The sequence below is a fragment of the Pyricularia grisea genome (assembly GCF_004355905.1).
Source record: "Pyricularia grisea strain NI907 chromosome Unknown Pyricularia_grisea_NI907_Scaffold_2, whole genome shotgun sequence".
Taxonomy (NCBI): Eukaryota; Fungi; Ascomycota; class Sordariomycetes; order Magnaporthales; family Pyriculariaceae; genus Pyricularia; species Pyricularia grisea.
The window spans coordinates 7,219,689-7,243,922 of NW_022156717.1; the positions used below are offsets into that span (position 1 = coordinate 7,219,689).

A 24,234-nucleotide genomic window follows, 5' to 3' on the forward strand; every position below is an offset into this window, starting at 1 on the left:
CCAAAAAAAAAAAAAAAAAAAAAAAAAAAAAAAAAAAAAAAAAAAAAAAAACAAATCCAAGCCACATCGACATTTCCCCATTTCGCGATTTATTTGAGGAAGTTTTAAGTCCGAACCCGACCGGTTATTTCCATCTGCATCGTGCCCTGAGGGTGGGAGGCATGTCATCTCTTTGAGATGTGGACGATAACACAACAAAATAAAATGAAGGGAGAAAAAATTAAAATAAAATAAAGGCAAAAAACCCCGAGTGCTGCAATATCATGCACAAGCTTGGTAATACCGTTGGTTCGGTCAGCCGCTGTTGCGGACAGGTGGATCCAATACATCGGCACATGCAAGCTTCCCATCCGTGCGCGAGAACCTGCCTACCTGACTTTGATTAATCAATGTGGAGATCAACAAAAAGAGGCACTGAGGGGACATTTGGTGAAATTTACATAAGCAAGCCACCAAAACGGTTGAGGAACGTTTGGAAATTAGACCAAGGTACTAAACCTCCACTACCAATCCTCAAGCTTAGTTCAAGCCCGTAACTAAGGTCAGTCCTTTAGGTAATTTTACATTTTACCTACATCTACATCTTCACTTGGGTATATTGTAATCATCAACCAATCTAACTCCTACGGAGTTGAAAATTGAGTCACGCAAACACTACATACCTGCAAATTCCCATGGATGGCTGGCTTGCGCGAATCGAAATCAACCTCCTGATCTTTAGTCTTGATCCAACCGCACCAAGATAGGTAGGTAACAAACAAACTGTGGCCGGCCCCCCTGCATCAAATAGTAACCCAAACGCCACAAGTACTCCAGTGGCGCGGTCAGATTAACTCTGTTTGCATGCCCGACGGGGTGCTTGTCAGCTCTTCAACAAGGGACAGAGGGAAGTCCAGCCCTACACGAGTATGCACGATTACCACATCAACGCGCCAACACAGCCCAATCTGTACAAAACCGTTCAGACCGCTAATGAGATGTTTCTATACTGATACGCCAGCTGAGGGGGGAGGAAACTTTAAAAAAAAAAAAAAAAAAAAAAAACCGTGCGCCACGTCTAGGGCCTGGAAGCTGAGAGCAGCATTATGCCACTATCACTCACAGCACAGCAAATGATCAGCAGTATTGAAAAGAAGAATAAAACAAAGGTCACAAAACTGTCGGGATCCTCTCGCTAAAACTCAACCCCCTAGTCCACAACCATGCATTCTCCAATGTGAAAATGGCCAGTGCGGCGATATGTTGTGGCAGCCGACAAGGGCTTACTGTGGATAACCTTTATGGTGTTGTTATCGGCATTCATTCCCATCCACCAAGGTTTCTCGGGACCGGTGAACCCCTGCAGTGGCCCAGCTCTCATTAGCCATTAACAATCGCTCCGTAAAAAAAAAAAAAAAAAAAAAAAAAACCTGACAAGCATCATGAAGTGCTTCGTTGTGGATGCTTTATACCTCAACAACCATGTCTTATTGCTTGATGCGTGTTTAATCCAGTACCCCCCATCCCGTCCCACCATCACTGTTTTCTTGGCGCCTAGTCTATTTTACGAGCGGATACCGCAGTTCTTCAACAAGGTAACAGTCTGGGGATATATTACTACTTGCTTCTTGGGGCAATCTAGTCGTTGCCAAGGTATCAATTGACATCAGAAGCCGCTGCCAGATTCGCAGCTGCCTACGAATCCACATGCACCCCCATCCAGTTGTCATTGAGGCCCTGGGAGTCCACCGCTAGTATGCAGTACTACTATGCAGTATACTCGGCGGTGTTTCTTACTTCCCCCAAAAATAGGGGAGGCGCATGGGCTGTCTAGACTCGTTTCGAGGCCTGTGTCGTGTAAAATCGATGTTGTGTATTTGGCATACCAAACCCACCCAAGAAAAGCGGGCGATCATTGCGATTCCCGCGCCACTCGCCAAGTCTCTTCCTCCTAGGTGCCTAACTGAGCCCGTGGACAAAATCGGAGGAAGGGTTCCAAGACACCACTGGGCTGGACAGGGTCTCTACGAGTGGCGTGTATCGAACAGCACTGCATGTCGAAGCACACGAAACAAGCGAGCCAGAAGGCAGGATGAGGCGACGTATCAACCGATGTACACAGCGTGTGCACATATGCTTGCCGCGCTGGAACACCTCAGCCGCGTACTGGCGACAGCGTCCGACTTGAAACGGTACTCACTGTGGCAGGTTCTCATTGCCGCCACTTTGCCTCCCCACTCCAGACCTGGATACCTTTTTGGATAGGTCTGGACCTTCCTACTTGCGCCGTCTTAGGCGGCAACGTCCGTTCGATAACCCCTGCTCTCTTAGTGTTCCCTCTTCCAAGGGATGACAAGGACACTTGCCCTGATGCGGAAGGACAAACGTGAACATGATCTTCGCTGCTCTGAGCTTGGGGACTGCGGAAGACGTTCTCATTTCTGTCGTTCTGGTGGAATGATGATCTGCGCGTCTTCCAAGACCCCTCTCTACTCAGTTATAGTAAGTTATGCCTAATCCTCTGCGATGTAGGTCGCTACGCCACCCTTGATTCATCTACGGTCAGGCGGGATAATCAAGAAGAGAGCTAGGACGCAAGTGGGTCCGCTGGTAAACAGTAGAAAAAATTAACTATGCAAGGTACTTCAATGCCATTCCAAATAGGTAACATAGTATGTAGTATATAGGGGGGGAAATATGTACCTCTCCTCCGTGAAGTTACAGGCATTTACTGTCCGCGGCTGGCCATTCGCCACTAGTTTGTCTTCTTTATTATCCTGACCGACTGTATGAAGGATTTGAGTGCCAGATTTACTAACCCCAGCTTTCTACACACATAAACATGAATGAATGTACCGACGAGGATTGGCCTTGCCTGTCCGAAGGAATGGAAAGACCGTAATCGGCTACAACTAGCAATACAAAAACAAGGGAAGTTCCTGATGGGGGTTTTCAACTTACGTGTAGGTTGAGGGTCAAGTCGAGTACCTTCACACTAGAGACCCACGGTACATTGATTCAGGGGTAGGTTTGTACTCATCGGGGCCCAGCAAACAAATGAACAAGCCCGCGTCTCGCGTCTCTCAAAGACGCCGAGCCTATATGGGTAGTCACGAGGTTTTCAAACCTGCAAAGGTCTTATAAATGAGTGAAAACTGAATAAGGACTGTGGTTCGTACTTGATGTGACTCGGGTCATCGAACCGCATGCCTTGGCTGCAATGCCATGCTGAAGTTGGCCGACTTCGGCAGACCGATACAAATGCCAATAAAGCGGCTATTGTTGCCGGGTTGCGCAAATATGTGATGAAGTTGGCAAAGTATTCTCTCGTCAGCGCGTCAAGCAAGCCAATGATGTGAGTTGGCTTGATGATCCTCCCTGAAATGGGGATCTGTCAGAGACACACCTTGACATCTGCTCATTTGATATTGTTGGCAGCCTGCAGATGTTATCTGGACGAGACCCGCAGCATGCAATAAAACTGGCCAAAGGATGCAGCTCGCAGAGGCGCGCCCTTCGCTTGGGTAGTGGATTGTGAAGGAACCCCTCTTTGCCTCGCAGGGGTTGAGGTCTCGACGTGGGGGATAGCGTGAGGCGTGGCCGGAGCGGCGGGAGGACTGTGGCGACGGCAAAGGACACCATGCTAGCAGAAGCTGGAGGGGGATGTCTATGTATCCCTTGAATATACATCTCAGGGTGTTTCTATGACACGCAGGCAAAAGAGGCAAGAGTTGGGTGGGCTTCATGGGCGTGTGACGAGGGATGGCATGTTATTTTGCCTGTAGCCTAGGGTTGTAGGTAGCATAGAAGGATTCAAGTAGTTACTCTGATGCATACTGTAGTTGCAACCACCTCGAGGTATGGAGTAGGGTGTCCTGCTAGTTGTCATTGAGAATACAGTCTTGACTTGTATGTCACCAGGTACTTACTACTCTGGATAGTAGCATCTGTGTTAGTGAAAGTAGTTGTATACACAGTGCTTACGCAGTATGTCTAATGTTGAGCTTCGCACAGTGTGGTGTGGTGGGTCGGATCCACTACCGTTCCCCTTGTTTACATCAATTAAGCGCGGGTGCGTCGTTAGTTGATTGCCTTGGGTCCAACAAAAAAAATACAAGCAATCCAACCATGAACGGGAAGGCATGGCCTTCAAGATCCTTCCCGAGCAGAACGGCGTCTAAACCTTCCTGTCCTTGGTCAGCAGCTGCATAAGCGAAGCGAAGACAAAACAACCACGCAAGGGAAATTTTGTGAAGCAGCACCCTGTTACTACCTACTCTACACTCCAGCCAGGACCTTGACCGACCTGAAGCTCGGCGCGCCGTAATTTACCATTTTGTCTCTATACCTTTTGAAGCGCGCCTATCTCAGCCCATACCCCGGTCTTCCTGGCGCTTGAACGGGCCTCTTTTTCTGGCCGCCTCAACCGTAGGCCAAGGTACTCCCTGCGAAGGGAAAGCATCTGCATCTCGAATGCTGACGCACGTTCCAAATCTCGCCAGTCGCCAGCCGCCAAATCCCAACTTGCTTGCATTTGTATGATGCACCATGTCAGCCGCCGTAGCATCTAGCTTCAAGGCCCATAGGCGGCAGGTGTGGAATTCCGTCTTTCCGGAGCCCTCGAACCCCACCCCGCAAGCAACGCCAACGCCTATATTCCCTGACCATGGACAACCTTTTGGAGAGGTTGTTGGAGGCGGCGGCGTTGGCGCCTCTGCTGCTGCTGCTGCTGCGGGGTCGGAATCCTTCCCAGGCGCGCTTCACGGCACCAGAGCTCAGAACCGAGCCCTTGGGAGCCGCAGGTCTCCACGCAGCCCAGCTCCCCCTCTTGGTCTTGGACTTGGCGGCGTTGACCTGGCCGGCCCCGACCTCAGGAGCGCCGCCGACGATCAGATAACCTACGATCGGGCCTGGCACGTGGTGACCTCCCGCGTGGCCTTGCCTTCCACCGTGACGGCTGATGATTCGTTCGGTACCTTGCTCCCGGAATCGCAGCTGCCATTGTCACAAGATGCTAGCTCCGAGGCCGAGTTTCAGGCCGCCCTCCGGATGGTACTCGACGCCAAGACCTCCCTGCCGCGGGCGAATCACACCGAGGACATACTGTTGTGGCACTCGCAGCAGGTCCGTCAGCACTTTGCGCAGCACGTCATCCCGATGCTGTCCGCCTGCGCTGCGCAGGATACTCTTGGGGAGGGTCACAAGATGCGTGGCTCCGTCTTTGATCAGCATATGACCGCCGTCATGAACAGCGTCCGGACGCTTGAGGCTGCTTTCCGGCAGTATGACTATGGCCTGGCTCTCATTGTCAGGGGCTATCACGAACTAGGCTCACGGAGGGATCACGAGGCACAGGGAATGGATGTGGATATGGAAGACGCTTCAGAAGGCGTCGAGGTGCTCGCCAAACGTTTCCGCAAGGATGTTCGCTCTCTTGTGGGGAACTCGGTTCCGGAAGGTCTCATCGCATCTTTGCGTGTGGTGTTGACCTCGCTTGTCAGTCGCATACTTGGAATTTCCGGGACAGAAGGCGACGGCGACAGCGTAAAGCCATCAGCATCTGGACCAGGCAGGCCAAGACAGCCGGCGGCTTCCTCCCGACGACCCGCTGCGCCTAGAGACGACGACTTGGAACCCATGGCGGCTCGGAAGCGTCTGCATGAGCTCGTTGGGTCGCTTGCCACCGTGGGCTTGACGGGAGAGCAAACGCATGTGTTGTTTGCCGAAGTCATGGACAAACTCATGTCTGACTTTATATCCGGTGCTTTCGCCGGCACGTGGATATCAGAGGACGTCCCGGATGAGCAGGAGCATAGGCGCCGGGGCCATCGAACAGCTACTGGACTCCCCGAGAAGAACCCTACCTGTACTGCCATACTTGGACACTGGGTAGAGAATAACTTTGCACGTCTTGCGTTGGAGGCCTTGCGCTTAATGGCTGATGAAGATGGCGAGGAGGAAATTCCCAACCAGCCAACTGACGGGCCATGCGTCTCATTTGCAGACGTCACCAAGTGGAAAGAGATCGCCTTGGGTCGTCTCGCGGCTCTGAGAATATCGGAACTTTTCGACATCGTCCTTCACTGGCCAAAGAGCAAGAGTGGTCTGGACGATCTACGTTCTAGCGTTGCAACGCCCCAGCGAAGGTTGCAGCTGAGCGAGTCCTTTTCGGCGGCCCTGCATGCCAGGCTGCTACATTCATCACGCTCGACGCTCGAGATCCTGCGAGTCTACATCGCCATGATTCGCACTTTCCACATACTAGACCATTCCAAGGTCCTCTTGGGACGCGTGGTTCCGTCCCTTCAGCTATACCTTTGTCAACGTGAGGATGCCATCCGTCTTGTGGTTACTGGCCTCCTGGCGAATCCGGACGAGATTAACGAGAAAGAAGAATTTGGGACCGGTGCGGGATCCAGCCCATTCAGCAAAGACACCAGTATTATAGTGGGCGCCAGAGCAACCAGCCTTGTAGAGTTGGCCACGTTGTTGAACGACCCGGCTCAGCAGAGACGACGGCGTTTTGAGGATGACGACATTGACTGGAATGACATGGACTGGGTGCCGGACCCCGTTGACGCTGGAGTCAACTATAAACGACCAAAGTCAGAGGACGTCGTAGGTACTCTGATCAGTGCTCTGGGTGCCGAGGATGTCTTTATCAACGAATTTCAAAACATCATTGCCGAGAGACTCTTGTCGTCCCAGGAGAAGTTTGATCAGGAAATCAAGGTACTGCAGCTGCTGAAGAAGCGATTCGGCGAAAGTGCGCTGCAGAGCTGCGATGTCATGATAAGGGACATCAAGGACTCTGGACGGTTGGATCCGTATGTCCGCCGAACCCAGTTCGTTGCCCAGTTCAGGACGCCCAGGGCCAATGATTCGACCGCTCAGGAGCCGGCCGAGCTTCGCTACACTGCACGCATCCTCTCGCGATTGTTCTGGCCTACAATGAATAAGGAGCACTTCCTACTCCCACAACCAATTTTGGACAAGCAGAAACACTACGAGAAAGGTTACGAACAAATTAAATCATCACGACGTCTCACTTGGCTCAACCACCTCGGGCAGGCAACGGTCGAGCTGGAGCTAAAGGACCGTTGCGTGTCGGTGGTGTGCAGGACGTGGGAGGCTACAGTTATCTACGCGTTCCAGGAAGGCGAGGGCGATGGGGGAGAGGTTCGCAAGTCGGTCGAGGAGCTTTACATGACGCTACAAATGGACGAGGACCTGATCATACAGGCACTCGAATTTTGGGTGGAAAAGTGCATTCTCAAGCGGGTGGGCGACGACGTCTTTGCCGTCATGGAGACGCTCCCGGCCTCAGGAGAAGAGCGGGACGACGATAGCGGACCCGGCGTCGCGAGAACGGAAGGACTCTCACCCGGGACCGAGAAGACGCCGGCCGAGGCGGCAGCGGCGGCGGCGATGCGCAGGAACCGAGCAGGGACGACATCGGTCGACGCCAAGGTGCAGCAGCAGCAAACGGTCTGCTGGCAGTTCATTGTCGGCATGTTAACCAACTCGGCGGCGTCGATGCCGCTGGCTCAGATTTCCATGATGATGAAGATGATGATGGCGGGAGGTTTCCCCTGGAGCAACGAGGAGCTGCAGGAGTTTCTGGCGCAAAAGGTGGCCGAGGGACACATGGAAGTAGTTGGCGGCAAATACAAGCTTGTCAAGAAGTAGAGTATTACTTGTTGTTTGTTCTTTTTTCTGTCTTGTCAAGTAGGCTACTAATACCGCACGTGTTCTGAGAGTGGCTGCGCTTGTCGAGGCGGAGAGAGATAGCCTGACTGCCTATAACGAATAATGCTAGGTTAGATGCCGACAATGACTGTTTATATCTTTTATCGGTGAAGTACACAGGGCTTGGTCGGGCCACAGATGGCTTCCGGGCGAGGCGAAAACTTGTTTAGTTTTTTACGGTCTGCTGAATCTGTACTCGGAACACGCTTGTTCAGCTTTATGAGGGCGTCGCACTCATTTGACATGCCAAACAATTCTCGGCTCCCTTTCCCGCAGCCTTTTGCCCGGCGGTCGCTAGTTGAGCGCCGGTGATTGGTGTGCAAAGAGATCACGCGAACTCGGCTAGATGGTCCTGGCAGGGTCACGTACTTTTTTGGGGCTGGATTGTACCGGGTCAGGCTTTTTGCAGGTTTTTTTTCTCCCTTGTTGGCTTTTTTTTTTTTACAAGTATTTACAGATAAGAGAGGGTGGGTAAAAAAAAAGGGGAGAAAGAAAACACAAGAAGGCCATCGTAAATTATTTACGCATCGACAAAAAAAGATAAACAACCCCGCATACTGCGTGTGATTTCTCTGAGGTCATTTTCAAACAAGGGTACCTTAGTCAGATACGGAGGGGGGAGGGATTGTTTGAATGTCCCGATCCCTGCCCTCTATGTTGATCGAATGATGACGATTGATGAATGATGAATGATATGATCGGGTGCGGTAAAGATATCCTATCCTGATAGAAAAAACACAGGACCCAATCGATAAAAGGGGGCAAGAAACATGGGGACCCCATTCGATGAAGTTGCGCTTCATTTCATGCCGACGGAGCAAAGGCGGCAGCGGTCTTTTAATCAAGGATCTTGCTTTCCTTCTTTTTCTTCTTTTCCTCATGTCGGAGGCGCCCGTTTTTTTTTTTTTTTTTTTTTTCTGCTGGAGATGCAATTATTGATTTGTTTTGCTTTGTTTTGTTAAGCGGATGTTCTTCCCCTCTTACCCCCCTAAACGCGGCAGGGCCGAACCGGGGCAAAGGCAGAAGAATCATGAGAAAAGTTGTGGAACAAAGAAAAAACAAAACAAAACAGAATAAAACAACATACAAGACAGGGTAACCCCAAGACTCTTTTTTTTCTTCTTTGGGGTTGGCTTTACAGTAGTATTTTGTTTTTTCTTAACGGGGTCTTGTGATTAATGACTATGCGGCAACCCACACACACAATCAAATCCAGCAAGTTCTAGGCAGCGCGGAACGGAAAAAGTTGAGGGCTGATCGGCCAAGGGCCCAGGGCCTGAGCCTAAAAAAATTGGTTCGGTCCGGGTCGAGGTTTGATTCTTATCCCCAATCAAGCGCATGGATGTTTTTTTTTTCCCACGTACGAGAGGAGTATTCCCTCCCCCCACTCCTTGGGACATACCGTCTGCGGAGTTGCCTTCTTCGTAAAGGTTACCTACCTAAGGTATCTACCTACTCTGGGGTATGCCCTGCTAGCTGTAGCCTTTTCTCTCAGCTTTGAGCTATCCGTCCGCTGTTTTCTCCGTCTTCTGTTTTATCAAAAGCGGATCGCCGGATGGGGGCCGCGCGGATGGGCGGTGGCGGGCGGAGCTGGGAAGAGAAAACAAAAAAAGTGAAATAAATGACATGACGATGGCGCCCTTTTTTGGGAAGAAGGGGGGTTTTTTTTTGTTTTATTGATTTTTATTTTATTGTGTTATGTGTCCTCTTACAACTAAACTACTCATGTCTCAAGGCGCGCCCTCGCTCGCCATCCCATGCTTCCCAATGGCCGAAAAAAAAAGAGCGGCGACCGTAGCATGGTCTTGAGGGAGAGGGGGCGAAAAAAGCCGGGATCAAGAAGAGCAAATCGGCAATTTTTATGGTTGCTGGCGGTGTTTTGGTTTGCCGGCTGGCAAACAAGGAAAACAGTAACGAAAAAGTTTAGAGCGGGCTTTTTCTTTTGATTTTCTTCATGATTTGCTTTTTCTTATTCTTCTGCGCTTATCGTTTTCAATTTTGTTTTCGCTTCGCCTCAAGGGTTGTTTTTTTTTTTCCTTTTTTTTTTTCCCCTTGGTCTCCCCCCCGTCTAGCACACATAGTACGCTGTACGACGTGGTGCATCTTTTTACCGCTCGTATGATTTTTGTTGTGAATACATTTTGGCCAAGCCCCTGGGTGCGAAAGAGAGAGGCGGCACCTGCGAGCGGCCAGGCATATAGTAAAATAAAATAAATAAAAAAAAGGGGAAGAGGGAGGGGGTGGTCGGTTCGAACCAGGGAGGTCCCTCGCTTTTTGTCTCCCATCTCTGGCTGCTGTGGATTTTTTTTTTATTGTCTTGTCAAGAAATGCGCATACGGAGTAATCAGCCCCGCGGATATAAGACGATATCGGTTTTCCTATTGTGGTCAGCTGCACGACGAGACCGAGCACGAAGCGTGATAGGGGGGAGTCACGCCCTTAGCAAATGTGATTCATTGAAGTCTCGGGGGGTGGATAAGCATGCTGGGAACTCGACTTTTGTCTTTTCCCTTGTCGCTCTCATACATTTTGGGGTTGCTTCCACATTCTGCAGCCACAGTGTTTTTATCCCAAAAAATCCTTTCTGCAGGGCTTGGGCTGGCATAAAGCTGAAAAAAAAGGGAGAGGAGAGAAGGTCTACGCAAGCTGGTGGGATTCCGGTTTGAAATTTGGTGGAAATGCAGTTTTTGCTTGATTGTAAGGCAATCCACGAAGCATATTGTTGAGATCCGTCTTAAACTTCCGTGATTTTTTTTTTTTTTTTTTTTTTTTTTTTTCAAGAATTTTATTTTGCGATCCCCACGAGAGCGAGCCAATCGGCCCAAGTAAGCGTAAGTGGCGGATGTTGAGTTTTGCTGGTCAAAGTGATTTGACGGTGGATGCAGTGCTTTCAAAGAAAGAAAATAGGTTGTCTTGTTAACGTTGGCAATCGAATCGTGACAGCCCAGCCAGCAGCCACTGCATTTAAGAATGGGTCGTCTATGTACGGATACGTATGTGTGTATCAAGGTTGTAGGTGGGCAGGCTTGGTACTGGAGGTAGGTTAGGTAGGTCAAGCAGGGTAAGTATGTACGGAGTATGTACGGCAAGCCCGGAGCGAGGTCATTCATTATTCGTCGGACCAATGAATACGAAAAGTCGGGATGACTTGTACCCGAACGTTCCTACCTTAGCTAGCTACTCACGCATGCTGCAGAGGTGCTAGGACTTGGTGCATCCTTTGACAAGTAACACGAGTTTGAAATTTGACACCTCGCTCCGAGTCGGGCGGTGGACGGCGGACGCCTCTTGACCGCAAAAGGCAAGAATGTGGATAATGTAGTTGCTGTAAGTCACGTTAGATCGATACCCAAGATACGTCTAGTTTACTGTATGTAGTCTGGACTGGACGGGGCTTCTTTAGCTGGGTGCAGTTGAGCTAGAGTGCGGGGAACCCAAGATAAAGAGCCAAGACCAGACTGACCAAACTGACCAGACAAGCCAGACTGACTGACTGACTGACTGACTGGCTACCTTGCTCAGTTGCCTATCAACCCGGATCAGGAGGATGGATCTTCAGATATGGCTACTTACGATATGTAGTTAGCTAGCTTCGCTAATACAACAGAGTACACAAGTAGCTTACTTACTTCGTACCCAACAATTGCGGACGGGGAGATTCATTTGCCGACGAATCCGACGAACAGTCGTCGTCGGCTGTTCGTTTATGCTGTAATCGTAATCACACTACGTACGGTCCCCCAAGGAATACTTTAGCCATGTCCGTGGCGCTGCGTTGAGAGCTGTAGCAAGGGTAACTCTGTCATCTTTCTTGGTTTATTTGTAATTGTGAGCCGCACCCGACAGGCTTGGGTTTTTTTTTTTTTTTTTTTTTTTTTTTTTTTTTTTTTTTTTTTTTTTTTTTTTTTTTTTTTTTTTTTTTTTTTTTTTTTTTTCCTTTCCCTCGCCTCAAGACGGCCTAATCTATTCCAATTTCTTTTTGGCTTTTATTCGCCTTTGTCCTCGTGGGCAGGCAAATCCTTCAGCTTGTCGGGTAAAAAAAAACCACCACTTTGCCAGAACCAAAACCAAAATCCATCGAAACACCCATGACCTAGAAGAAAAAAAGGACGATGGAAGGGCCATTCATTTCTACTGCACTGTACTGCACCGCACTGCACCAACCAGCCGAGAGCTGACTCGGCACCCTCCTAGCTTGGCAACAACCTCGTGCTCGCATCACATCACTTTCCCAAAACAAAAACCCACAGGCCAACTTTGTTGCGGGCTGGCTGCGGATCGTGCGGCCACGTACGACAAGAGAGGACGGGTACGGTACATAGCGCTCGCTCTCTTCCTTTTTTTTCCTTTTTTTTCCCGTCTCTGTCCTTCGGACGCCCTACCAGAGGAAGAAAAAAAAAAAAAAAAAACTCGAAACAACCCCGATCTGCTGGTGTGGGAAGAAAAAAAAGGGCGGTGTTGGCTTGACAAGCATAAGTGGATGAATGACTGGTTTTATTTGTCTTGTAATAAGTGATGATAGGCCAGAGAATAAGGGCGCAAGGCGGACTTTTGTTTGAGTGAGTGCTGACTTGACTCACTGGATGGCTCGATCACATCAGACCCAAACCAAAACCAATTGAACCTCCAGCTGGCGGTGGACGAATTTCCATTTTCGGCCAAGATTACACCCCTCCCATAAAATGAGCGAGTTGAGAAACGAATTTTTTTATTTTTATTTTGGCGACCAATTGTTTCCAGTGAGAGTTGCGACCAGGCGAATCTTACATCAAGTCATTCTTTTTTTCTCCTCCACCTCTCGCTCGTCCAAATCATGGATCGAAAAAAGCGTAGGAGGCTCGCTGTTCAGTGGTAATTCTGTGGCGTCGACGAGCTTCGTTCAGTTCGTCCGTTTATTTGTGCATCCATAAGCGGCATCGCAGCTCTCGCCTAATCAGGTAAGTACACAGGTACATACAATAGAGTGCTGTACAGTACATACCTACCTACCTATCCATGTGTTAGCCCCTTTTCGTACACCAACCTCTGTCTGAATCATGTCAATTGGATGTTTGCCCAAATGTGAGATTACGGCTGGGCGATAACTGGGCTCGCCATGTAAGCAATAATAAACAAATAAATTATAGATTGTTTTTGATGGTTGAGGGTAGCCTGGTCACCGAGACATGTATGGAAGCAGGGTTGGTTTGATGTTTGGGTTCCTCGTGCTGTTGTTACCTTACCGTACCGGTAATCGGACTTACCCACTAGGGAGATTATACTGTGAGTCTATAATAGCAAGCAAGCCTGTCTACCGGATGGATATTTGTTCATGGGAATTAATTTATGCTGCGCAATACGGCCGGGCTGTGAGAATTTAAACTAGACAGAAAAAAAGTCTGCTCTTCATTTCGTCTGTTTTTTTAACGCTTCTTTTTGCTTCTCGATTCTTTACTTCTGTTAAATTTCTTCTTCCATGAACCAAACCGATCCGCTGCGTTGGGACGTCCAAGAGAACAATCAACTGACAACTGACAAGAAATAAAAAAAACCAAAAAAAAACCACAAAACTTGCCTTGGCGTCGCATTGGTACTGTAGTTAAGAAACTGGGTTGATTGATTGGATCGAATGCAACCCGGGACGGAAGGGAAGGAAAAAGATCTCCCCCACTCGCCTCGGCCTGGGGATCTTTTTGAACTTGACTTGGGAACTTGTTTGCTGCTTGACTTCGCTTATTGTAAGCACGGCCGCCCGCTGGACCTGGACCATTTTTTTTTGCCTCTGTGCAGCTTGTCCCAGTCGGTTGCTGTCCTGTCTTTCATGCTTGTCTGGTCTGTTCTCCATCCATCCATCCATCCATGCCATGTCCGTTTCTCTCCCCCACAAAGAGTCCAGCCCAGTCCAAGAGATAAAGAAGGCAAATACTGTAGCATAAAAACAAGGAGAAAATAAACAAAAGAATAAATAAGAACAGGGCAAGCAAGGCAAGGTACTTGTTCATCATGGTATATGCCAACCTTGCCGTCAGCAATTAAATAGCAATTGTTTCTAGATCCAGCAAGTAAGTGCAGTACTTCGACCTGAACCTGAACACACCCCCAGGGCTGGGCTCGGCAGACACCCTGGTCGTTGAGGTCACTCAGGCCCGAAACCCCTCCATTTAGTCGTGTGTCTAACTTACTTATCCTGACCTGACACCGCTACCTTACATACCTAGCTACTACCTACCACCTTACCTTGCCTTGCCTTACCTTAGTTTAGGTACGCTTCTTCGGCAACTCTTTTTAAGAAGCGTCTTGCCTGCTTGCTTTGCTCGCCCGCCTGTCCGCCCGCCGCCCGCCCGCTTTCCTGTTACTGGCGCCTCCACTCCCTCCCTCCTCCCTCCTTTCCGAAACAAAAGCGCCTCGTTCCCTTTCCTGTTCCGTCCAACCTCTGACACTTTTCTTTCTCTCTTTCTCCCTCGGATGCGATCATTCTGATCCCTCAAGAAAAAAAAAACTGGTAGGAAAACCATCTTCTGCTAGAGATTTCTTTTTCTTTTTCAAAACCTCTTTGTTAACCGTTGTCCATGCTTGTTTGTCAGCCAGCTTCCAAAGCTACTTTATTCAAACATACCTAACTTGAACTGACCGCCGACTTACACAACGCTGTCGTCACTCGTCCTTCCAGGTGCTCAGCCCCACTTAACTCCGCTGTTACTTGGACCAGACAAACAAGCGAAACCGGCATCGGCAGTAGACGGACAAACCCTCGATCAAACAGAGAGTTATTCGTGGCACGAACCGAACGGTACCGAAGGGAATCAGATGAGCACCAAAGTTGGAGGGAAACCTTGAGAGAGTTAGAGAAGAAGGGAAAAAAAGAGCAGATTGGGAACGCATGAGTTTTGAGGGACGGGCCCACCGGGGAGAAGGCCACCACCAAGAAACAGCAAACCCCCGACCGCAGGAACGAAGTTGAAAGGAGGAAATAGGAGGCAGAACAACTCAGTTTTGTAGCTTTGGATCGGACTGGATGCGGAGAGGGAGACGGAGAATTTGATAGGACTGGCGACCTGTTTTCGACTTCAAAGGACGATCCCGATAAACAACGGCTAAACCCAACGGTGGATGAACAACCGACAGAAGAATCTTTGGTGGCTTGTCTCGGGAATCTGGCCTCGTTTTTACCCTATATCCTGACCTCTTCGTCTCGTTTTTTTTTTGATCTCTTGCCATCTTTTATCTGCTCTTTGAGAGCAGGGCGGGGTGGATCAAAGCAAGGCAAAACGACTTTTGGCCGACATCCTACCGTGGTCCTAGACCAGAACTATTCTGCTGGAGGCCTGTACACAGACGGCGGTTCGCTGCGTTTGTTGGGCAGGTTACACCCAAAAACCGAGGAACCCAAACTAAACCAAACCCAATTTTTTTGCTGCTGACTTGGGTGTCAGCTTCCTCTTAGCCTCGATGGCTTCTTCACAGACCGACGACATGCAATGGGCACCGTCCCCTGTGCATCACTTTGATCGGCTACCGTCGATGGACGTGGATTACGGGACGCATCGCAACAATCATATGCAGGGCGATTCTAGTTTTGCTAGCACTGGCCTGCAACACCCACCAATTTCCACAAACTCTTCGGGAAGTGGCGGCGGCGGCTGTCCCTATGCACAAAACAGCTTACGATTCCCCCGCTCCCAGGCCCCTCCTCTAATCAGCAGCAGCAGCAGCAGCAACAACAACAGCAGTAGCAGTAGCAGCAGCTCTACCACCGCCACCAACACCACCAACTCAAACCAAAACCAGCAGCAGAGTTCTAACCTGGATTTTCTCTGCCGGCCCTCCTCGCTGTTCTCCGGCAGCAGCGTCAGAAACTCTTCGCTACCGGACCCATTGGGCCTATCGTATCGGGTACATGTACCTTCCAATCTAGGCAACTCCTCGGCCAACAGCAGTGCCCCCAACAATTCCATCTCCAACACCAGCAACAATACTCCATACGATCCGGTTCACCATTCTTTGTCGTCTCCGTCCAGATTGACACAACAACAGCAGCAGCAACAACCACCACAACAACCACCACAGCAACCCCAACAACCAAACAATCAAAATACGCACAATCACCATCACCAACCCCACTACAACCGTCACCAAGTTGCTCCCCCTAATCATCCATCAACCTTCCCTTGGGGTCCACGATCCTCGCTACCTCCTCATCCTCGAGGCGGTAGCATGTCTGGAGTTTTTTGCCCCCCTCAACTGCCACCACCGCCACCTTTGACATCTGATCCTTGGGCCTCAGGCAACTTGGGTCGAGGCAACACACTCGGGCACCCATACCAGCACATGCTGCCTCAAGGAGCTCACTACATGTCGACGCCAAATCAGCCACATTTTTGGCACCAGCAGGGTTCTCAATCCCAACGTGCCGTACATTTCAGTGCATCCTCAACCTCCTCCAGAGCACCCTTGACTTTGGCTTCTCTCCCACCTCTTGCACCCCGCAACATGGCCTCCAATTCCGCAGGCTCGAGCAACACTTCCGCTGCTGATGCCACCACGACCGCACCGCACATGTATGCCTCCCCCGTCTCGTCACCGTCGTCATCCATCTCAAGCATTGCTACCAGCCCACCGTCGAGAGATCTGCGTGAGCTACGACACGTCCCGCGAGACCAAACACCAGACACTCAAGGAATGTCCCAACAGCCACAGTCCACCGCCCGTGAATCAACATCAAACACCTCAGACGCGCCGGTAGCTGCGGGTTCTCCCCAGAGAAGGGCTCGACCCGAGTCTGGCATTTCCAACGGCAGCCCGGTCTTGGACCCGTCTCAAGCTGCGCTGGCCGAGGACGAGGAGCATTTAGACATGCCAATGTCGGACGAGGACCATGACTACAGCGATGGGGATTCGAACGATTCACACATCCAGGATATGTATGTGCACCAACTGGGCGCCACCGCTGCGATGGCCCAGGCCAATCGAGAGGCAGGCCGCAGAGAGGAGCTGGAAGCTCGTCGTGAGGAGCGTATTCGTCAGCAGCAGCTGTTCCGAGGAGCCATGACGAACAAGAGGATAGCTTCCAGGACGGCGATTTCTTCTATGGAGAGCGTGGATATCACCAGCCTTCCTGAGCTGGAGCGCAGTAAGTAGAGGCTACTTGACCCTTCTCACCTTATTCACCTTCCCTTGCTATGTTGGGAGGCTCTCTGCAGGCAGTCGGCTAACTCATCCAAAGCTTGCGTCATTTGCTACAACGACTTCGGCGTCCCATCTCCCGAGGGGATAAGCGAGGCTCCGTTGAGACTCCCCAAATGCAAGCACGTCTTTGGAGATCACTGCATCAAGAAGTGGTTACAGGATTCAGATACTTGCCCGTACTGCAGGGATAAGCTGCCATCGGAATCCGTGGTTAGCGTGAATAACAGGTCACTCAATGCCTATCTGGGCATGAACGGTGGTGCCCCTGATCCCTCTTGGTTCCAGAGGTAGGTTTGCCATGCTGAAAAGTATAGGTGCAATACTGCACCCTACTGATTGTTTGGTCATTTATTCTGACTGATAAACATCTACCATAGCGACCATGACGCCGTGAACTTGACCCACGATGCATTTGTGAGGTTGTACGGCCGCCAGATCGTCTCTAACAACTCATCAGCAGCTCCCAGAGCTGCACCCATGTCCAACAGGCGACCACCACCACCTGAAGAGCAAGCAGAGCTTCGCCATCGACGCAGGTCTCGCTATGCCGCACCCGTCAACAATCGAAGAGGGCAGGCCATTTTGTCTGCGCACATCGGCGAGCCGAACGCAAGCGGCACACGCCACGAAATACCACGGTCGAATTCACTATCTGGGGCTTCTGATCCGTCGGCATCGCAGCGTCCAATGTCGGCTCTTCATTCTATGAATCACATTCCTCAAGAGTGGCAAAGACTTCACTACAGCTCTGCAAGGTCTTCATCATCGAACATGGCGACAGGCGGCCAGATGTCAACTTCCCAATCCACCGAGGCAGGAACTACCTCTAGCGACGGGAACACAACCGGGTCGGCCAGCGGGTTGAGTGCTCCTGAACCCACGTCTGATGAGGCATATTTTGGTTCTGGAGGTCCATTTTCTCAGCAATTGCCTCAGCTGCCAAGGCTGGACATCCGTGGGCTTGTTGGTTCAAGCTCAGCCAGTCCGGCTTATCAATTCTGGGATGTACATGGGTCACGATAGACGAATGGTGATGTACCGATGGCTGGACCAATAAGCAGCGTGCAGAAGTGCATGACGACGACTCTGGATGTAACGGGCGAGGTGGTATTGTTGATGTCAAGGGGATCAAGTCAAAGCATATTTCAGCAATTCAGGGTTTGACTTTTGTTTTGCCCTTTCCTTTTTTTTTCCTTTTCCCTCTCGGAGTTAATTTTGCATTTTCCAGCACACTAAGGAGTTTATTTGTCGGGTATGGTGTTTACGGTTAACCGCCTTGGCATCTTTCTTTGGCTTGGGCGTTTCACTTTGATCGCATAGACTTTTTAACACGGAGGGCACATGATTTCTTTTTAGTTCATTTCATCTTTTTTTTACCCCTTCTTTTTCCTCTTTCTCTCTCACAGTTCCCCGACGAGATTGTTACGCATGTATAGGGACTGGGTTTAGGTACTGCATCAAGTCAAGGTTTTACGAGCTATATCAGTGCTGCATCATTTGGCTTTTTCTTTTTTTTTTTCTCGGCAACTTTAGGCATTTTTGGATGCATGACAATCCGCTCTTTGGCTGGTAAATATTCAGAGTTGGCCGGTCATTAATCAGTAGTAATATGAGTGCACCAGACCAGGTCGAATCCCTACCCTGGGCAGACCATTTTCATCTCACTGATCAGAGTAAAATTGATTATTTGTGCGAGTTCTGCAGGGAAACAATACAAATAACCTGATGTATGCGAGGCAAAAAGGCCTCATCTGGAACATGACCAGAGAGGGGACTGGTGACTTTTTTCTTTTTGGCCGGATCTCGAGAATGGCACCATGCTAGTCGTGTATCCTGCCAAAGTCTGCATATGTAAGGGTCGGAACACGGTGCCAATTTGTGTTTCTCCAAAGCACCTGATTATAGGTTATCTGTTAAGACCTTTGAGCATTGGGACAGTAAATCTTTTGACTTTTTTTTTTCTTTTCTTTCTGTAATTTTCCATCCAGGTACCAAGCCTCACATGCAAAGCAAGCATACTGCATTGAAAAAAAGGGGGTAATATCCTCAGAAAGAAACAAACTTTCCTTATAAGTTTTTGACGGTCAACGAAAATCCCAGCCCGGCGTCTGAATTTCCCCCTCCCTCCCCCTTTTTTTCTTTCTTTTTTTTTTCTCTCCTTTTTTTTTTTCTTCTCCTTCTCAAATCTTGGCCCTGGCCCCCTTGGAACGCGCAACCATGTCCCAAGCGAGGTCGGCCATTGCGCCCCTGGCTTCGGCATAGGTGGCGGCCTGCTCGCTGCTGGCCTGCCTGACGGCGACGCGGGCGGCGATGCCCTGGGCGACGGCGGCGCCGCGGAACATGTTGAAGGCCTGCGCCCACCGGAGCTCGGGCTCCATGCTGGCCGGCGTGGGCCACCAGTCCCGGAACGCCTGGCGGTAGAGCTCGGCGGCCTCTTCGCGTGTCGGGAGGCCCGGCGTCGCTCCGGGTCGGAAGCCCGCGTGCGATGACAACGCCTTGGCACTTCCCCCTTCTGCTGGTCCTTGGGCCGATTGGTATGGGTAGAGGAGGTTGGCGAGGTCGGAGAGTGGGTGGCCTACTGTTGACATTTCCCAACTGTGGGGGTGTTTTTGTTTTGTTGGATTTTTGAGCTTTTCTTTTTTTATCTTATTTCCAACATAAAAAAAAAATATGACTTGGGAAGAAAAAAAAAAGGAAAAAAAAAAATACAAGGTTATGGCAGGGTTTCAACCGAGAAAAGAACAAGCGGGAGGGTTTGTTGAAGACTTACTCGAGCACACCAATTACCCTCGGCTCCGTCTTGTGAAAGATCAAATTGTCAATCTTGTAGTCTCCGTGCACCAACGTCACGCGATCCCTCGGCCGCAGCTTCTCATCGCTAAAGAAACCCACCAGGTCCTCGTAGTGCGGCAGGTGGCCGACCGCCACGCCCGTGTCGACGTCCTCGACGGCGGCCTGCGCCGCGCAGATGTTGGTCCAGGTGCGCAGCTGTCTGGCGAAGAAGCCACCGTGCTTGCCGAAATCCCCCAGGCCGACCTCGACAAACTCGACGGCGTGCAGGGCGGCGAGGGTGCGGACGGCATCGGCCCACATGGCGCGCCTGTCGGCGGCCGAGACGCCGGGGAGGGCCGGGTCCTCAAAGATGCGGCCGTCGAGAAACTCCATGACGTAAAAGGGCGTGCCGACGACGGCGGCGTCCTCGCACAGGCAGTAGGGCTTGGGCACGGGCAGGCGGCCGTGCAGCGCGGCGATGATGCGGTGCTCGCGCTCCACCTGGTGCGCCGTCCGCGACACCAGCTTCCCCGGTGGCTTCTTGCGCATCACGTACCGGCGTCCGGTCCGGTCCGTCAGCTGGTACGTCGGGTTCGACTGCCCGTAGCCGAACTGCTTCACCTCGAGCGGAGTCTGGATCTCGGGCACGTTGGCACCGAGGTACGCCTCGAGCGCTTTGACGTCGATGGCGTGCCTTACTGGGCCGGCCATGGTTTTCTTCTTGTGGATGCTGCCTGGAGTAGGCTGGTTGTTGTTGTTGTTTTTTTGTGTTATATATATATAAAAGAAAATGAATTTCTTGTATTTTTTTTTTTCCTCGCCTTGGGTACTCGTCTCACTTATGAACCAACCAGTGAAGTATGTCGTGTGTAGCTCCCAGGTCACCTCCCAACCCCAAGTTTTTCGCGGTGCAAATTAAATCCTTGGGCCAATTGATGAATTCCTTTTTTCCCCTTCCCGTCAGATTGTCAGCCGAGTTCGAAACGACAGACAGGTTGATGTCTTTCCACAATCAAAGTACCATTGGAATGTATGTACGTACGTACCTAAGTATGGACTGTACCGAGAAGCGGATGAAATTGAAACCTTGTAGCTTCCAATAAAAGCCCCATTTAATAATGTTGAGCCGAGGCATCTGTCGTTTGTGGTCGCCTGCCTGCTCATTGCAGCTTCCCTAGCCGCGGGATCCACCAACGGGGGACTGGAGAGCGGGGTTCACCGGCCCCGGATTTTCTAGTTGAGACCCACTTTGTTGTCACACCTCTGCAGAAATAGAGGGGCCAGATACTTACTTGGGTATCTGGATATGAAGTATTGCGTCGTCCTTTAGTTTGAGTACAAGACAATATATTTATCAGATCAGCTATTGACTTCCTGAGGCTAGCAAAAAAAAAAAAAAAAAAAAAAAAAGTACAAGGCATTTCAATTATCATTGGTATCTATAACCAGCCAAAAACTCCACACAAACAAATCTACACTTGTTGCTGCCAGAATATGTCCCATCTTCTCTATACAGCAAAGGGCCAGCATCTCACCGTGAAAGTTGTCAAATCATCAATCAGTCGTCCTCGATATCATCATCGCTCAGCACTAGCTTCTGAACCTGCAACGCACTCGGCTGTAGCATGGCCTCGCCGCCGCTTCCGGTCTGCTTCTTGGGCCTGATGGCCGCCGCAGCCCTCTTCTTCCTAGGACTAAACTCGTCCGTAGGTTTGTCTGTCGCCCAGCTCTCTGCAGGCTGAGCGCCTCCATCATCCTCGCCCTCGTCCTCGGCCGCCGACTCGTCTTCGGCGAGGGACGAGTTGCCAATGCCGCTGAACGAAACCACCTTTTCGAGGTCGCGCAGCCCCATCGAAGGCAAAGACCCGCGTCGGCGCCGCGCCATGTGCGCCATGTACGGCAGCCGTTCGAGTAGCATCTCCTTGCGGGCGGAGCTCCCCAGCGACAGCAGAGGCGTCGCAGCGCTGCCGTCGGCGTCTTTCTTCTCGGTCGACTGCGTCGACGCCGTCGATCTTGCCGAAAAGGACGATTGCCGGGTGTCTTTATTCGTCGTCCAGTCGCCCACGCTGCTCGAGGTGCTCTGCGTCCCCAGCTTGGGTTTGCGAAACGCCGTGGCTCCGTTAGTGAGGCCTTGTTGTCCTCTAGCAGCGGTGCCAACCCCGAGGGGCCCGTCCTCCCCGTTCAGCATCCGGGTTGCCCACATGTCCATCAGCCCCTCGAGCTCCTCCTTGGCGCGCCAGAGCTTGATGCTAGTGGGAAAAAACATCTTGTGGGAGTCTCCACTGCCCCTCGCTGGGTTCCCAGCCGACTGGCGCTTGACGGGCGACGGCAGCGAGAACAGGACGCCGCGAACAGCAAGTTGGAATGCCATCTCGTCCTGGCGCAACACGTGGCTACCAAGGTCCCTGCCGGAGCCACTGGGGCCCCTGCCACCAAAGAATATGTCCCACGAAGGGCAAAGGAGGTCGCTGTCTGACAAGCTGTCCAGACAGCCGTTCATATAGTCCACTGCAGAGTTCGGATCGTTTGGCCCTGTGGATTCGCAGGACAGTGCATAGTTTTCGTGTATCGCAGAGATAAAAGTCGAAGTGTCGGTGCCCGTCTCATCGATCAGGGAGTCGACCTGGACTAGGGACTGTTTCGGCCTTGACAAATGTGACATGTAACTCGGTAGCCTCTCTGCTTCGTACCCTTCCGTCCCCGGCGGATAAGGAATGTCGTCCCGCTTGTTGTAGACCACCTTACCTACTGCATGAAAAATGCCAAGGCTAGCTTCTCTTTGAGAGACCATTTCCAGAGACTCCCTCTCACCCTTGGTCAAAGACAGATCCTTAGCCCCCTTCTTTGACTTTGTAAAGGACACCCGGGCGCCCCAGTCCGCATCTTGGTCTCCCTTCAAACAAAGAAACTCTAGAGATGAGATTGCGTTTCGAATATCACCAATCTCACCAAGCCTTTTGAGGACTTGAGGCCCGGGAGTTCGCCTTCGTCCCGACTTGCGTGCCTCCTTTTGAACCACCAGCTCGAGCGCCTTGGACAGGATCGTTGGTGCTATGGCGTTGAACTCGATGACGCCGGTGCCGGGATGCCTGAGTATTTCTGGACCGAGCAAGCGGTGCGCGGTGAAGCTGTCAGCAGAGGCAGACGTTGTGGTAAGTAGCGTTTCTGAAATGATCATGACGACGGGTGTGATCTGTTCCCTCTGCCTGTGTTGTCCAAACGCGGCGAGGGAAGGCGTGTTGGACGCTAGGAACCCCAGAACCGCGTTCCGAAACGCCGCGAGGGCCGAAGACGACCGCATGAACGTGTTGGGAAACTCTTCCACCAGCATCAGCCTCCGTCCTCCGTCCTCTGGCGTCTGCCGCTTTCCAGGAGGTGGTACTCGCGACGGCACGCCGTCGTCCTCTTCAAAGTCGAGCTGGCCAAACTTGCCTCCCCTCCCCATAAAGTCCTCAAACTGAGCAGCAGCGGACTGGTAGCCTTGGCCGGGCCCACCGTACGAGCTCGTCGGATTCCTCCACTCGAGCACCTCGCACTTGAGCTCGCGAGCCAGCAGCCTCAGCGTCGTCGTCTTGCCCGACCCGGCGGCACCCTTGAGGATGAGCAGGCGCTGACGCACGCGGCCGTCCATGACGTCTTCCAGCCATCTCCGGACGTCGGCAACCTTCCTCTTGTGCACGGCCAGCTCATCCAAATTCGCCGGCCCGAACCTCTCTGACCAGGGCCGGAGCTCGTCGTCGTCCTCACGCACTGCCTGGGTCGGCCGCGACGGCTTCCGAAACATTTGACTCGTGGTCGAGGTCGCCGAGCTCGCCGGCGCCTGTTGCTGCTGCTGCTGGGAGGATGAAGCCGAAGAGGCGCTGCCCCCACCATCCCGGAACCGCTTGCTGGCCTTCCTCCCCACCACGCTCGAGACGGCCGCCTTGTGGTCCGCCACGTCGTCGTCGTCTTCCGATATCGGATCGCTCGTCATGTCCTGGAGGAGCGACGAGGGCGCCAGACGCGAGGCGGCTGGCTTGCCGTCGGTCTTGACCCGCTGGGCCTGCTTGGAAAACAAGGTGACCAGGTCAGCCGTCCTGCCCTTCTCCTCGACCTTGACTCCTCTCTTGGTCCTCTTCTCCGGACTCGTGCTGGGGCTCTTCGTCGACGTCCTGCTGCCGGCTCCGCGGCTCCTGGGACCCGCGAGGAAGCTCGGCGGTGCGGCGCCATGGCTGAGAGAAGACGCGCCACTCCTGGTCGATCTGGTAGTCGCCGCCGCCGCCGTGGCGGTGGTGGTGGTGGTGGTTGCAGGTCGCGTCGGTTTTCGAGTTGGACTCGGCGAGGTCGTGGCGTCACGCGCCGGTTTCGAGTTTGGGCTCGGGGAGACGATGAGAAAGTTCTTCAAGCTGTTTTTTCTCGTCGGGGTGGTAGCCTGCTGCTGCTGTGGCTGTTGCAGTTGCACGGGTTCTTGGTCCTCGTCGTCGGACTGGACGAGATTGCGCCTGCGTCGCTTCGCGGGCGGCGGCATTGCGAGCTTGATTCGAGCATTTGCTGCTCTATCGCTGTTGGGTCGATGTCGCCCGCGTATCT

At 51.7% G+C, this 24,234-nt stretch overlaps 7 protein-coding genes across 7 annotated transcripts; 4 read left to right on the forward strand and 3 right to left on the reverse strand.

Moving 5' to 3' along the window:
- Positions 1 to 597: 597 nt before the first annotated feature.
- PgNI_04727 (uncharacterized protein) lies at positions 598 to 1,062 on the forward strand (the record flags this gene model as incomplete). Its single annotated transcript, XM_031124770.1, has 2 exons — positions 598 to 746; positions 817 to 1,062. A coding segment is annotated over exon 2 (219 nt), but the record flags the coding sequence as incomplete, so codon positions are not given.
- A 3,465-nt stretch (positions 1,063 to 4,527) lies between these two features.
- On the forward strand, positions 4,528 to 7,668 carry PgNI_04728 (uncharacterized protein; the record flags this gene model as incomplete). Its single annotated transcript, XM_031124771.1, has 1 exon — positions 4,528 to 7,668. One exon carries the CDS (start codon positions 4,528 to 4,530, stop codon positions 7,666 to 7,668), a length of 3,141 nt encoding a protein of 1,046 aa, XP_030983514.1.
- A 3,101-nt stretch (positions 7,669 to 10,769) lies between these two features.
- PgNI_04729 (uncharacterized protein) lies at positions 10,770 to 11,254 on the reverse strand (the record flags this gene model as incomplete). Its single annotated transcript, XM_031124772.1, has 2 exons — positions 10,770 to 11,053; positions 11,192 to 11,254. Coding segments are annotated over 2 exons (207 nt in total), but the record flags the coding sequence as incomplete, so codon positions are not given.
- Positions 11,255 to 11,668: 414 nt separating this feature from the next.
- PgNI_04730 (uncharacterized protein) lies at positions 11,669 to 12,391 on the forward strand (the record flags this gene model as incomplete). The annotated part of the gene is made up of 2 exons (XM_031124773.1): positions 11,669 to 12,037; positions 12,330 to 12,391. Coding segments are annotated over 2 exons (390 nt in total), but the record flags the coding sequence as incomplete, so codon positions are not given.
- Positions 12,392 to 15,156: 2,765 nt separating this feature from the next.
- PgNI_04731 (uncharacterized protein) lies at positions 15,157 to 18,567 on the forward strand (the record flags this gene model as incomplete). Its single annotated transcript, XM_031124774.1, has 3 exons — positions 15,157 to 16,837; positions 16,931 to 17,180; positions 17,271 to 18,567. The coding sequence occupies 3 exons, from the start codon at positions 15,157 to 15,159 to the stop codon at positions 17,914 to 17,916; spliced, it is 2,577 nt and encodes an 858-aa protein (XP_030984725.1). The 3' UTR covers positions 17,917 to 18,567.
- A 506-nt stretch (positions 18,568 to 19,073) lies between these two features.
- Positions 19,074 to 20,703, reverse strand: PgNI_04732 (uncharacterized protein; the record flags this gene model as incomplete). The annotated part of the gene is made up of 2 exons (XM_031124775.1): positions 19,664 to 20,703; positions 19,074 to 19,488 (listed from the first exon to the last, which is right to left on the reverse strand). The coding sequence occupies exons 1-2, from the start codon at positions 20,374 to 20,376 to the stop codon at positions 19,074 to 19,076; spliced, it is 1,128 nt and encodes a 375-aa protein (XP_030984811.1). The 5' UTR covers positions 20,377 to 20,703.
- A 520-nt stretch (positions 20,704 to 21,223) lies between these two features.
- On the reverse strand, positions 21,224 to 24,172 carry PgNI_04733 (uncharacterized protein; the record flags this gene model as incomplete). Its single annotated transcript, XM_031124776.1, has 1 exon — positions 21,224 to 24,172. One exon carries the CDS (start codon positions 24,170 to 24,172, stop codon positions 21,224 to 21,226), a length of 2,949 nt encoding a protein of 982 aa, XP_030984727.1.
- Positions 24,173 to 24,234: the final 62 nt, after the last annotated feature.